Raw genomic sequence first — 14,138 nt, 5'->3', positions numbered from 1 at the left:
GTCCCTGCTGTGTGCTTTGGGTTGGGACATCTCCATCCACCCCTCCCCCTGGTGCCGCAGTGGCTCTGCCACCCAGCAGGCGGCCAGGCCAGGTCCCCTGTGCATGCCGGGTCCTGGTGGGATGGAGTTCCCCTCGGAATGAGTTTGGGGTCATCGCCTTCTGCTTTTGCTGTGGCTTGAGCCCCGCTGCAAGAGAGCTTGCACTTCATCCCGAGAGGTGGCCGAGTGCCCCTGACTCAGAGCCAGCCGGGGATGTTAACGAGCCTGGGAGACAAGGATCAAAGTGCTGGGCAGAGCTAGCGCCTGCTGCAGCTTTTTTACTCATTACTTTCCTTTAATTAACTCCCTCCCGTGGTTTGCCTTGGAGCTGGGTGTTTCTCACAGCACCGAGCCTGGGGTCACGCTCCCTTGCCCAGCATCTGCTGCAGGAGCCGGGCTGCAGCCACGTGCTGCGACCCCGCGTTTAATTGCAGGGGTGTTCCCCGTCTGTGTCTGCTCAGCAAAAAAAAAAAACAGCCAGGGATGAGCTGCTGCCCAATATCCTGCTCTGCCACTGCCAGGTTTTGTGATAAAATCAAGGCTGCTCCCAGCCAGCTGTGCCTTCTCTTGTGGCCAACACTATTTTTGGCTGGGCACCGGCGTGTCCGAGCCTGGGGACAGCCCAGGGAGGTGACACATGGGCTCGGCGAGCACCCGCTGCCTCGTTATCCTCCACACCCCACCGGGGCTGCCGGATGAATAAATCATGGGCAGGCAGGAAGGAGAGGGCTGGCCTCGTTAAGGAGCGAGCTGCTGCAAGGGCTGCTCGCTAATTAGCTGCCTGCAGCCCCGCGGGGTGGCGGGGAGGTGACCCGGAGCCCTTGGGCACGGGGTGCGCCCTCGCCCCTCCGTCGAGCAGTGGCTCCAACACGAGGTCTGGTGTTGGGTTCTTTGTTTAATGCCATGGGGACATGCAGGGGGCTGCCAGCCCAACCTGTCCCTCTTTAATCGAGTGGTTCCCCGGGCTGGGAAGGTCCCTTCGGTTTTGGAGAAGCCCTGCAGCTGGTGGGATCCCCAACCCACCTGTGGGTATGTGCCCTGGTGCCCAGCGCCCTCTCAGACTAGGTGGGGGAGAAAAGCGTCAAATGATTTTCCTTACCTCTCCTTCTGTTTGTAATGATGAGTTTTGGCTGAGATTTAGTGTTTGGAAAGCTCTGCTGGGCACAAGCTTCAGGTTCAGCACCTGGAAAATAGCTTGGAGGGGGGTGTGTTCCTACCAAAACCTTGCCACTGTTGCCTTTTGGCAGTGGAGAAGTAGCGCAGTGTGCTTTCCCCTTCATAAGAAGGAACAACAGGAGGGGCACAACGCTCTTGTTCCTATATTTTCATGGGGAAACGGAGGCAGAGAGCAGAAAGCACGGCACACCATGTGCTGCTCGAGTGTGCATGGGGTCATGGCTCGGTGGGAGGCGAACCTTTATGGTGTCCCCAAGGAAAGCCTCGAGCTCAGTCAGCAGAGGTCAGGAGCCACCGTGCACGGCGTAAATCCACGGGACACGTTTATTTATGGAGTTTGGCTTGTGTGGCTGGGGAGGGACACAAACCGTGCCCTGCTTTTGGGAACAGTTCCCCGATCCCAGTGCTGCAGCCGAGGGCTCTGCAGGTCCCCTGGGGCACGTCTGGGAGCTGCGGCGTGGAGCAGCAGGGCAGGAGGCGCCGGCTGCTCGCTGCCATCCGTGCAGGGAGCGTGGCCAGGAGCAGCTCCGGGTTCGTGCATTGCTCCTGGGGGAAGCAGGAGCGTGGCAGAAGCTGTGAAAACGCGCGCGGTGCTGCTAGCAGATCTCAGCATCTCTTTACAACTCGGCAATCTGGCTGGCTACGTGCGCACGCTGCATCCCAGACTACAAATGAAGCCGACTTTTTTTTTTTCCTTTTTTTTTTTTCCTTTTTTTTTTATTTTTAATTTTTTCTTTCCCTCGGTGCTGCACTACACAAAAGGCCCCCTTGCTGTGCGCTGCTGCTGCTCCCCAGCGCCTGGCACCATCTGGGTTTAAGTGGCGGCGGTGATGGAGAGGGTGCGGGTGCGCATGGGGCATCCCTGCTGCTGGCTCTGTGGGGACAGCGGGGCTGCCCAGGGAATGTCCCTGAGCTGGGGACCAGCACCCTCTTCATCCGTCCATAAATTATTCACCGGTGATGCTCCTGTTTTAGGATGCCCTTAGGATGCTTTGGGTTGGCTCTCCCCACTTGTTTTACCCCGCAAGAGCAGCGATGCAGGGAAAAGCCACGGCTGTGCTGTTTCACTGCCTGGGAGCCTGGATTCGTTGTGGGATTTTGGCCTCAGGCAGCGGCTGAGTGACACCTCTCTCCCAGAGGTGCCCATCCCTCACCCCCTGCCCCTTCTCCTCTCCCTTTTACTCTCTGGGCGCAGACTGAGGCTGGTTTCTGACCCCGAATGAACCCCGCTTCCAGCCCGTGTCCTGGCAACGGCAGCATCCTTCCTCCCGAGCCGCCTCCAAGCCTGGGTTTCTGGCACACCCTGGAGGAATTCCCTGTCGGAGCTGATGCAGGCAGCCCTGCAGAGCCTCGCCTGTTTTTCCCGTGGAAATTGCGCTTCCACCTGACCGCCACCGATGGGGGAATTTCTGGCTTGTGTCCGTCTTCAGCTCCCTCTGAAGGGCTGCAGGTCTCCAAAAGCCCCCCACTGTCCGTGTGGCTGTGTGCGCCCAGCCTCAACTGGGAAAGCTGTGCTGGTCCCCAGCACGGGGAGATTTGGGGCTGGAGATCAGCGGGGCTGCTGCAGCCCTTCCCAAAAGGCACCCAAAAGCGGGTGCTCCAGGGCTGATCCTCGCCGTGGAGCCACCCAGCTGCAGGAGGGTTTGCCTGGAGGGCCCAGCTGTCCTGGCAGCTTGGGGCACAGCGCTGCCAAGCTGGAAAAAGCTCTGCAAAATTGGTGTAAAGCACACGATAGCATCCTGAGCCTCCACACCCCAAGGAATTTCCCAGGGGCTGGATTTTTTTCCCCACTGCACCTCGTGAGATGATACCGCACCAGCTAACACCGCAGCTGTCCCCTCTACGCGTTTGCTCGGGTGGAAACGAGCCTAAATATTTGTATTTTGTTTTCAGTAGGCTTTTTCCCCGCGGAGGAACCTCAGGAAGGTGATGAGGTGTGCTCAGCGAGGGCGTTTGCTTTCACAGAGGAGCTGCAGCTCGGTGCCCACCTGGTGCCACGGGGAGGGGGGCGCTTCTCGCACCTCCCAGCGCCGAGGAGCTTTCGGAGAGAGGTTTTTGCTCCCTGGCCCCTTCTCTTTCGCAGGTTTGGGAAGGTGCGAGCAGCATCTCCTTCCCCTGGCTGGAAGCCAGGGCTGGTGCTCGTGTGGCTGCCTGGAGCATCAGCTGCTCAGCGCCAGTTCAGGCTTGCCGGAGAATTTCCACAGCTCCATCTTCTCCTGGCTCTGGTCCTGACAGCGTAATTTCACCGCAGCCACCCCGTTTGCTAGCAGGCGAGCACGGTCGCTCCTGAGAAAGCGGAGCCTGTGAGCTTGGCTTCGTTGTTTCGGGGATGGGGATAGTGGTTTTCTGGTTTGGTTTTCTGGTCTGGCTTTCTTTTTATTGCTGGGGGGACTTTCAGGAGGTCGCTGTGGTTGTTTGACTTGAGCCTTTAGGGAGGCAGAGAATGGGATAAGAGGATGTTCCTTGGGCACGGAGAGCCCAGAGCTCGCCTGCCTTTTGGGGGCAGAGGGGAGATCTGAGGAAAAAGTCAGCTGGCTTTGGCAGATGTAAAGCGGTCCAAGAGGATGCTGGTGGAGGAAGGGTGCCAGGGGGGTGACAGGGCATAGGCTGCCCAAAGAGCCTGGGGAGTCTCCTTGGAGACCTCCAAAAGCCCCCCAGGTGTCCTGCTCTGGGGGTCCCTGCCTGCGCAGGGCTGTTGGTGCAGGTGACCCCCAGAGGTCCCTGCCAACCTCAGCTGTGGATGGGAAGGATTTCCTCTGCTTCAGGTAGCACAGAGTTGGAGCAATGCCTGAAAGACCCTTTGCACCAGAAACCTGCTTTCCCCTGTCGAGAAAGGAGATGGCCACGGGACGTCTCTTCTGAGCTTGGTCTCCTGGGTCCTGTGCACGCGTAAGGCTTGGTGGCTGAGCTGGGATGCTCCTTAGCCAAGGGGAGAAGCCACACGGAGGGGTTTTGGGGTTGGAAGCAGGGATGGGAACTTGCTGGTACAGACGGGAGGCAGGCAGGGAGCTGTTTGGGTGCTGGGATTGCTGCGTGCCTGCCCGGAGCAGCCGGGACGTGGCTGCGAATGCCAATTAGAGCCCGACTTGCCAGGCTAAATAAAGCAGCGGGGCACTCCAGGCAATTTATTAACGGGTAATTATTTCAGGGCTCTTCAGCTGAGCTGCGAAGCCTCCCAGCCTAAAGCTACGAGAGCTGGCCCAAGGCACACGGCGGTCACGGGGAAGAGGTTTTGTCCCACAGGGGTCCCTGTGGCGAGCCTCTGCTGAGTCCCCAGCGAGTCCTGTGCTCTTTGGTGATGTGTGCTGGTTGGATTTGGCATTTTGGAAGCTGTGGGCAGCCCGTGGTGGGGCGGGTGCCTGCAGCAGAGGTTGCTGAGTGGTGAGACCAAGCACCAAAAGCACCTTGGGGCTTATAAACACTCAGGACCGTGGGCTTTTTGGCTGTCTTTAGGTCCCTTCCAACTCGTTCAGCTCGCAACCTCTGGCTTTCCCCCGGTGCACGCAGCATCCTTCCACTAGCAGCTGTGATGGATGGGACGCTCCGAGCCCGGCCTGCGCTGGGGAGAGCACAGGGAGCAGCGCATCCACGCGCCTGAGCTCTGTTCTGACATCTCGTCTGGCTCGCGGAGACACCTCCGGCACGTCTCCCCTTCTGCTTGTACAGGTGGATGTCACAACAGATCAGCCACTGGGAAGCATCTGTGCGTGCGCGCAGGCGCGGGGAGAGGGGAGGAGGAGAAGGGCTGGAGACGTGTGGGCGTTCAGCCACGCTCTGCCCAGAGCTCCCCGAAAAAAAGGTCCCACCGTGGGTTTGGGACGTGTTGCACTTTGCTTGTCGGCTGCAGAGCAGTGATTTTTTTTAAAAATGGGGCTGGAGTCGCTCTGGGATGGATCCTCTTAGGGAAACACTTGGGGAAAGGTGAGGAGGTGGTGTTGGAGCGCAGGGTGTGCTGTGCCGTGGCACCAGCGAGGGGCTGTGGGGGTCCCCAGGATGCCACCCCCCCAGACCCGCCTGGCCCTTCTCCACCAGCATCCTGGCCCCACTGCCCGTGGGGGAGCTGTGCTGGTGGGGAGCAGGAGAAACATCTCTTCCTAGCCCTGCAGGTAATGAATCTGTTCCTGGAAAAAACTTGCAGCCCTGCGTGGTTATAAACACGCCTCTGAGTCAGAGCTACCCGGTCCCAATTTGAAATGGGGCCAGAGCGATGTAGACGATTCTCATTTCAGCCTATTTTTTTTTTCCCCCTTTCCGCACGGTTGAAGCCTTACTTAAAAAAATGGAAAAAAAAAAAATGAATCGTGATGCCAAAAGACACTTTCTAATCCAAGTGCAGCCCATAAGAGCTGCCGGGAGCTGCGGTCACCGAAACGGAGCCGTGCCCTGGGTGCCTGAGGGACCTGACCTTGAGATGAGGGGTCTCACGTGTGAACTTGAGTTCACCAAGCAAGCAGGGGCTGCATTTAACCATTCTGCCCCATTTTTGGGTGGCAGCACGTGGGGGGGACAGGCAGGGTCCCCTGGGGTCCCCATGAGCTGGGGGCTGTGCCGTAAGGGTGCCGCTGCCCTCCGCAAGGCAAGGAGCGAGCGAGGGGTTGCGGGGGGAGCACGGAGTGCTTTTATTTGAATTTTTTATGTATTTTTTTTCTCTCAGGAGGGCTGCAGGGCGAGGCCAGCAGCCGCTAGATGGCGGTGCCGGAGCGGGCAGGGCAGCACCGCTCGGGGCATCACCGCGCTGCGAGCACCGGGGGGCTCCGGGGATGGGGGGGGGTCCCCTGCGAGGGGCAGGGTTGGAGACCCCAGCCCTCGCTGTGCTGCTGGGGGAGAAAATCGAGGAAAAAAGCTTGGGTTTCACCTTGCCATCGCGTGGGGAGGGGAGTTAGCATCCCTCTGGAAGTCTTAACCAGGCTCCTTCCCGGGTGCACCCTCCCCCGGTGCCCTGTCTTCTTGGATTTCCTTCATTGACAAAATTATTAATAATAATAATAACAATAAATAATAAAAATCAGTGCAAAGCACCGTCACCGAGCTGGCTGCGAAGCTCCGTGCCATGTTGAATCATGTAGGCATCAGGCACGCTTCTCCCTGACTCACGGATGCCGGGGTGAGGGTCAAGCCGGGGATGGCAATAAACATCCTGGGAAGCGGAGCCTGCGCCTCTTGGCACAGCCAGGGCTTCTTTTTTTGTGCCTTCAATCTTCGCTTAAGGAGCTGCTTGCTCATAAATATCCCAGCCTTTAGCACCGGCGGAGAGGGAGAGAGGCTCCCAGCGGGGTCATCCTGCAGCAGCCAGCGCAGAGCAGGGAGCAGAGCAAACCCAGCCCGGGGCAGAGGTGCCCAGGTAAGGGGGTGCCTGAGCTCACGGGGGGGCAGAGGAGAAGCAGCGAGGCTGTCACGGCACCTCTGAGCCAGGAAGGGGTGCAGGGTCCAAGCTTTTCTATCCTCAGCCTCTGGGTACCTGCCCTGGTGGCGCAGGAGAAGGTTTGGGGATGTGGAGGTCAGCCCAGGTGGGGGATCTGCAGGGCTGAGGATCTGCTCGGGGCAATCAGCACAGCCCTGGGCTTAATTAACGGCGTCTTAAAGGGCTGAGAGGTGGCACGATCCTAATGGCACACCGGTGGTGGGGAGGCAGCAGAGGGAACGCTCCCTGGAGCGCTCCCCAAATCGTACCCGGTTTGGTTAGGGCAGCGTTTTGGGGTGGATCAGTGGGGCTGTAAGGAGTTGGTGGGGGCAGCACCTCCCCCAGCAGCAGCAGGGTGAAACCCCTGCCTTTTGGGCTGCCCTGGGTGCTCCTCTCCTTGCTGTGATTTTGTGGTGGCAAAGCTTGGGGGGGCCTCACCAGACCTCCGGCAGCACCCTCACTGCTCGTGTGGGTGCAAGGCATGGCAGGTGGGTGTTTTGGAGAGCTGGTGGGCTCGGGGGGCTCTGTCTGAGTGCTGGCGCAGCAATCCCATGGCCTTTTAGCTAAATGCTCCTCTTTTGGACCAAAAAGACAACCCCAGGGTGGTGCCTGGAGGTGGGGATGTCCGCGGCGAGGTGCTGTCGGGCTGCGTGGTGGGTGCAGCCCTCGCCCAGCTGGGCTGATGAGGGCTGATTGCCTGATTAAGGGCTGCTTTTATTTCATTTTATTTTTTGGGGGGGAGAGAGAGGGGTGATGCTGTGAGCATCGCTTGGGGGATGTGCAGGTGTGAGTGGTGAGGAGGGAGCCCTGGGGTGGGGTGGATGTGGGGTCCCCCACTGCGGTAGCTGCGTGCCCCAGCAGGATGGGGTGGGGGGGGGCAGCCACAGCCCCTGTACGCCTCCCCCGTGGGTACAAAAAAATAAATAAAACAGCACGGGGTGTATTTGGGGAGGGGGGTGAAGGAGCCTAATCTAGAGGAGGGCTCTCCCTGGGCACCAGGGCGGCCCGGGGGGCCGTGCATGTGCCTGGAGAGGAGCTCAGTGCAGGCTGAGATGGAGCAAGCCCCTCGCCACCCCGACCTGCAAGCAGAGAGGGGGGAAAGCAGAGACCCCCCAAACCCCGTCTCCACCAGCAGCCGCTCACCCGGGCGCTGGAAACCCCTCTGCAGCTGGCGAGCGCTTGTTGCAGGGGGGGCTCCGCCGGAGCCTTTGTTCCCTTCAGACCCTCCCCTCGCCCGCTGCCTTCCCTTTTCGCAGCGGCTCCCGTGCTTGCCAAAAGAATGCACTGGATGGAGCGAGCGAGCGAGCCGGGTGTGCGTGCACGCGTGTTGTGCGCGCCCGCCTGCGTGTGTGCGTGCGGGGTGTGTGTGTGTGTGTGCGTGTGCGTGTGTTGCAGCCGACTTCATTAAAGCAAAGCCAGCCCCGAGCTGCAGAGGCGCGGCGAGCGAGCCTTCGATTTGGTGGCCGGCTCCTGCTGGGAAGCCGCGGGTGCCTGCGTGCTCGTGCCCTGGCAGCCCAAGGCTCCGGCATCCCTGCGGCGGCTGCGGGCCCCGCTGCGAGGCCCGGCGAGCTGGGCCAGCCGGGGGGCTCCCGGGGGCTGCCGAAGATGGAGCCGGCGGGGGGAAGTTGGCTGCGAGGCTCCAACTAGGCTGGACCGCGCTGCAACCTGTTCCCCCGGCCTCCCCTGCGCTGCTGTGCCGGGTGCTGTGCTGGATGGAGGGCTGCGGGGTGCAGGGCTCGCCAGGAGGGGCAGGGAAGGGGCTGCTTCGGGTGCTGGGAGGGATGAGGCTGCTTTTAACCCCTGGCATCACGGCTGGAGGCGCGGGGGCTGCTTAGGGACGGGGCGCCGCAGCCTCCGCCGTGCCCCGGGGGCTCCCCGCTGTGTCCCCCCCCCAGTTTGGGGTCCCGCTGTGCCGAGCCCGGCGCTGCCTCTCCCTCCCCACGCGGGTCTCGGCTCCCTGGGAGGGCTGGAGGAGCGCCGGAGCTGAGCATCACCCGGAGAGGAGGAGGAGGAGGAGGAGGAGGAGGGGGCCCCGCAGCCCCCCCACCCCTCCACCTCCTCCCTCCCTCTTCTCCCCCGCTGCCTCGGCCGTGCGGCTTCGGCTCACCTGTGCGTTTTCTTCCAGGATGGCTCGCTTCGGGGAGGCGGTGGCCGGCAGGCTTGGCTCTGGAGATGGGGGCTCGGAGCAGAACCGGAGCCGGCAAGGAGCTCCTGCCCCTGCGGGAGGGACCCCGGGAGCCTTCAAGCAAACCAAAGCGCAGCGAGCCCGGACTATGGCTCTGTACAACCCCATCCCCGTCCGGCAGAACTGCTTCACCGTCAACAGATCCTTGTTCCTCTTTGGGGAAGAGAACATAGTCAGGAAATACGCCAAGAAGCTCATCGACTGGCCATATCCTTTCTGCAACCCCCCCCGGCGAGCCCCCCCCCTTGCTCCCCGTGCCCGGATTTGCCTCGGTGGCCTCCCAGGACACGTGCGAGTGGCACTGGCTGGCAGGTAAGCGCCTGCCTTCTGCTCTCCTTCGGCGCGCGGAGAGGGGTGCCCTGGCACCCCGTCCCCGGGGATGCTCTCCTCGCCCTGCTGCTGCTGCTTCCCCTCCCTTGCTCTGCTCGGCGTGTGCTGGGGTGGGCTCCTTCCCCCTTCTCCCCCTCCAGGTGACCCCAGCCCCTCTTGGGGCTTGAACTCGGAAGCCCCCCCGTGCTGGCGAGGGGCTCTCTGATGTGGTTTTGGCGCTGCGTGTTTTGGGGTACCTTTTTCTCGGGCACGGGTGTGCGTGGCCAGGGGGTCACAGCCTCTCCTCTGCGCCTCGATGTCTCGCTGGAGTTTTTGCCACCCCACCCAGAGCCACCCATCCTGCTGGGGACGGGCCCCTGCGAGCCCCCAATCCTGCAGGGTGGCGGCTTCCCTGTCCCCCTGTGGTCACCTGCGTGTGCCTGCTCACCCCTGGTGGGGGCACGGCCATCCTCACCCCACAGCCTCCATCCCGCTCCCCTGGGAACCAGCTGCCCCCTCCCTGGGGCACAGAAAGATGCCAGCCCCTCTGCCTGCCCCCTGCTGCTCCCCACGGCCTCTGGAATCTGCTCTGGGGACCGTGGTTCACCCCAGGAATCCACAATGGGTGGAGGACGCGGGTCCCCACAGCTCCCCCATCCTTCCAATACCCCCATGTGCTTTTTTTCCCTCCCGCCCTCCCTATGGGTGCCCCCGGGCACCGTGGCTGGTGCCCAGCACCGCAGCGTGCTCCTCTCCATCCAACCTGTGCTCGGCACCCCCCTGCCTCCCGGGTCCCCTCCTCGCCGAGGACACAAGCCCGCAAACTTCCCCGTGGCCACGTCTTTTTTCCCGGAGGACCCTCCCCGTAGCGTTTTCTGCAGTGGTGATTACGTGCGGCTCTTGCTGGCGCTGGCTCTCCCTGCAACTTGTTGGTTAACTTGCCGGCTCCTCCGCCGGGCGCGGGATGGAGGCACCTGCCCTGGCACCGAGCAGAACCGGCGTTATTTGGTGCAACAGGTGCCTCGGGGACACCCCCGGTGCCGCGGGACGTGCCACCCCCGGCGCTAAGCATTGCTGAGGAGATGACCCCCGCGGCGTGCTGCTGCATCGCCGCCTCCGAGTCCTGCCCAGGCAGCTGCAGAGGATGCTCGGGGGGCTGGCTGTGCTCTGGGGGTGCAGGGGCACCCCGGGGTGGGGGGCAGCTTCGCCAAGACCCCCTGCGCCATCCCCAAATGGTGCCCTGGGAGCGGCGGTGCAGCGGCGTGGGTAGGCAGGCTCAGCCAGGCGGCAGCTCCGCTCAGAGCACTGCAGGGCGTTCGCCGGGCCGGCGGGGCTTGTTTTCCAGAATATGCCAAATTATTCATGTGCTTTTCCAGCGCGGTGTGGGAGGGCCCTCGCTGCTCAGCTTTGCTTCCAGGCGCTGCTGCGGGCCGGGGTCCCGTGCTGGCGTGGTGTGGCACCACAGCTCGCCTGCTGCGCTCTCCCGGAGCCTGGCGCTCGGCCGCCACGCTGAAAAAACCCCTCGGCGTTATCCTTCCGTGGCATTTGCGTGGCAGGAGGGAGATTGGCTCTTTATTTTTATTTTTTTTTTCCCCTAAAAGAAGTGACATGTCCCTGGGTGGGTGCGTGGAGCTGAGCCCCCGTGGCCGTTCCCTGCGTGGCTGCCAACCCGCTCTGAGCTGCCCACCCTGGGGCTTGCAGCGCGGCACGGCGCCTCTTCCCTTCGAGCTCCCGAGGGCAGGGCTTTTTGGTGAAGGCTTTGTACCCGTTGCGTGAAATATTGGGGAAAAGGGGGCCTTCAGAAGGTGCTCATTTCTGCTGGGAAAGGCAGAAGCCTCTCCTGAGGCTCCGTGGTTGTGCCCGGTGGAGAGGACCTCGGTGCCACCTCACTTTGCGCTAGGGCACGCTGCCCAAAACGCCGGGCGTTGCCAAAATGCCCCGTGCCCAAAAGCTCAGGGATTTGGGCCACGCCATCCTCATGGCAAGGTCTCCGTGGGTGGAAGCTGGTGTCGGTACCGGTGGCCCTGCGAGCTGCTCTCCTTCTCAGAAGCCTTTTGGCAGGGCCAGGGGGATTTGTGCGCATCTGGCCCGCGGCACCCAGGGCCGGGATGGAGCGAGGGGAGGAGTGGAGGCTCTTCTTCATCCAGCTCCAGTTGACTAGGTAATAGGGCTAAAAATAACCGGTGATTCAGGCCTGGGTATCTGCTGGGTAACTGTATAATTATAACCAGCAGCCTCTGCAGTTTGGCTTCCCGGTGTAAATAGGGATGATGCATGGAGGGGAAGGAGGAGAAATACGATGAACCGGGGCCGGGATTCAGCTCCGTGGGGAGAGCGAGTCTTTGCCGAAAGCCCAGCTTGTTACCTCTGCCGGAGCTGCTCTTTTCTCTGCTCAGGCTCAAAACGCAAGGCAGCCGCTGCTTCGGCTGTGGGAACATCTCCTCCTCGCTTCTCCTCTCCTCCCGAAACAAAGCCCCGCTCTGCCGGCCAGGCCCTCAGCCCTGATTTCATTTGTTTGCCTGCCTGGAGAGCCGCAATTCAGTTAGCGCACGAGATGGGCTGCAGCTCCTCTCCCTGCTCCGTCCTTCATCCGCCTAATCGCATTTGACCTGGACGAGATCCCTCTCCCTCCCCAGGAGGGCCAGATGACAGGGGGTGCCATCTCTGGCTCCGTCCCCAGCCCCTTGGCGAGCCTTCCTCATCACCTTCCTCTGCGCCTGCGGCGACCTCCCGGTGCCCAAGGCCGCTCTTGGTGGCCACCGCGAGGGATGCGCGTGCCACACGGCAGCGATTTGGGGTGAGCGGGCACCCCCACATCAGCCTCTTGGGTACCGTCCCTTGGGGACAGCGGTGGCCTCTTTGTCCCCATCACCTCCCCTTCGCCACCATTTCCCTGCGGGAAGAGCTCCACCGCGCCGTGCCGCCCTTGGGCACCTCCTGGCGCTACCCAGGAGCATCTCCTCTCCTCCTGGGCCCTTTTTTTGGGGTCCTTCCTTCACCCGTCAGGGATTTTGAAGCGTGGTCTTTCGGGGAGGGGCGGGTGGGTGCAGGGCAGGGCCGTCTCTGCCAGCCGGGGCTGGAGCGCGGCCGCCCGTCAGATGGCGAATTCGGGCAGAGGCAGCTGTTGTCATGGCGACGCCAAGTTGCATCCCGTTGCTGCGGCGACCAAAGTTAAAAAACTGATGTTAAGGCAGGAAAATCACATGATGCGGTTCTTTTTTGTTTAAAAAAAAAAAAAAAAAGGAGTGGGGTGAAAAAAAAAAAAAAAGAAAAAGGTTTTGGTTTCCAGTTCTGAGGAGAAGGCTTCTCCCCGGAGCTGGCTGCACGTGGCAGGCAGGCGCCTGCGCCCACGTCGCTGCGGGCACCTCCTGCCCGGCCGCATCCTGCTGGGCTCAGCCTTCAGGAGGGTCCTGGGTGGGGACCAGGCCTCTGTGTCCGACAGGCAGAGGTGGATTTTGGGTTGCTCAGAAGCACGGTGTGGGGATGGGGGCACCCAAAAGGCGCCCGGTGGGGACGGCTCCCGGTAGCGGCGGGGTCGCAGCTTGGTGCAAGCGGGGTGAAGCCCCCTGATGGTGTAGGAGCTGAAGCTCCATCGTGGTCACAGCTGGGGAGCAGGGAAAGCCCTGCAGGGGAGCAGGTCCTGGGGGAAATGTAGGGATCTTTGGGGAATGGAGGCTTCGGTTTATAAGAGATGGGTTGGGGGATGCTGGAGGGGTGAAATCGCTCTTGCCCTTTAGAGGTTGGGTCCTTGGAGATGCCCAGGAGGCTTCTCTCTGCTCCTTCCACCCCTACTGGCCTCGAAAGTGGGGAAAAGCATGAGCACGGAGCTGCTCCTGCTTGCAGAGGAGGTGAGGGGAGCTCCCTGCAGCTCCCAAACCTCGCCCGGACCCGGGGAGGGATTCACATCCCACCCAGCCGCTCGGTGAGGTCTCACCAACGTGCCACCAGCGTCACAAATCCCAGCTGGGAGCTGGGCACGGTCTCCACGTGAGCGATATCTGCTGGGTGGGGACGGCAGGGTGAGCTCGGCATCGCCACCACGGCATCGCCACCACCGGTGGGGACATGGGTTGGGGACACGGGCTGGGGACAGCGTGGCCTTGGGGCACCTTCCCCACCCCGAGCGCACCAGGCTGCAGGTGTGCAGGGGGATTAGCAGAGTTGCTAAGGAAACGAGTCAACTATTCAGGGGCGAGAGCGTGGATAAAGGAGATAAATCAATAAAGGAACCTATTTTTATCGGCTCCCTAATGATCCTCCCGGAGAAGCCAGACGAAGGAGGAGGAGAAGGCTGGAGGGAGATGGGCTTTCATTGCTGGGCTGGGAGGGAGGTGCTCTGTGGTTTGGGTGGCTGGAAGGTCAGGGCATTAATGCTTAATGAGAGAGGAAATGATGTGACCGAGCGCTGTCCGGCCCCGAGCTGGGAGGACGCTTGGTGGTGTGCGGCTATTTTCCCCCTGCTTTGGGCAGCTGTTCCTGCTGGTCCTAGGGGAGGCTTTTTTTCCCCCTCAGGCTCCCCAAACCCAGCACATCAGGAGTTGTAGGGCATGGTGCCACAGCCCCGGCTGACCCATGTTGGGAGAACTTGGGTCTGAGCTGGCCGAGCACGGGGAGGTGCTCACTGTGCGCATCCGCACCCTCTGCACGGGACCCGTGCACCGCAGAGGTCTCTCCCGGTTTGTTTTTGCCTCCCCAACTATTAATTTCCCTGAGTGGCCTTTTAAACGCCTTGGCTGAATCTGTTCTGGCTCCTCTCCCTAAATAAATCCCAGCTCCTGCAAGCTTTGGTTGGCTGCCCCTCCTGGCAGCCGTCCTGCTCCGGTGCCCGTCCCGCTGGCACCGGTGACGGAGCCCACGTGGCTGTGGGGTTTTGGCAAGGTGTGAGAGGGTTTTGGTGCTCGGTGGTCACCGCTGCTGTGCCGTGACCTGCCATAAGCCTGGGATTTGGGATGCTGGCAAGGGTCTAAGCACATCCTGCTGATGAGGCACTCGTGGTCTCTCCAAAGGGTGGTTGTTGGTGGTAAATGT

The 14,138-nt window shown here is 61.7% G+C and overlaps 1 protein-coding gene across 15 annotated transcripts in view; it reads left to right on the top strand.

Moving 5' to 3' along the window:
• Positions 1-14,138, top strand: part of CACNA1E (calcium voltage-gated channel subunit alpha1 E) — a 101,875-nt gene that overhangs the window by 23,893 nt on the left and 63,844 nt on the right. For 14 of the 15 annotated variants that reach the window (XM_072041559.1, XM_072041566.1, XM_072041568.1 and 11 more), the window contains exon 3: positions 8,742-9,008. In XM_072041559.1, coding sequence (XP_071897660.1) covers positions 8,742-9,008 — 267 coding nt within the window. Of the gene's footprint in view, positions 1-8,023; positions 8,317-8,741; positions 9,009-14,138 lie in introns of those variants that run through there. The other variant, XM_072041569.1, reaches the window with a different exon arrangement.

Source organism: Anas platyrhynchos, chromosome 8, assembly GCF_047663525.1.
Source record: "Anas platyrhynchos isolate ZD024472 breed Pekin duck chromosome 8, IASCAAS_PekinDuck_T2T, whole genome shotgun sequence".
Taxonomy (NCBI): Eukaryota; Metazoa; Chordata; class Aves; order Anseriformes; family Anatidae; genus Anas; species Anas platyrhynchos.
The sequence above is the reverse complement of the archived record's forward strand: the minus strand, read 5'-3'. Positions and strand labels throughout refer to the sequence as shown.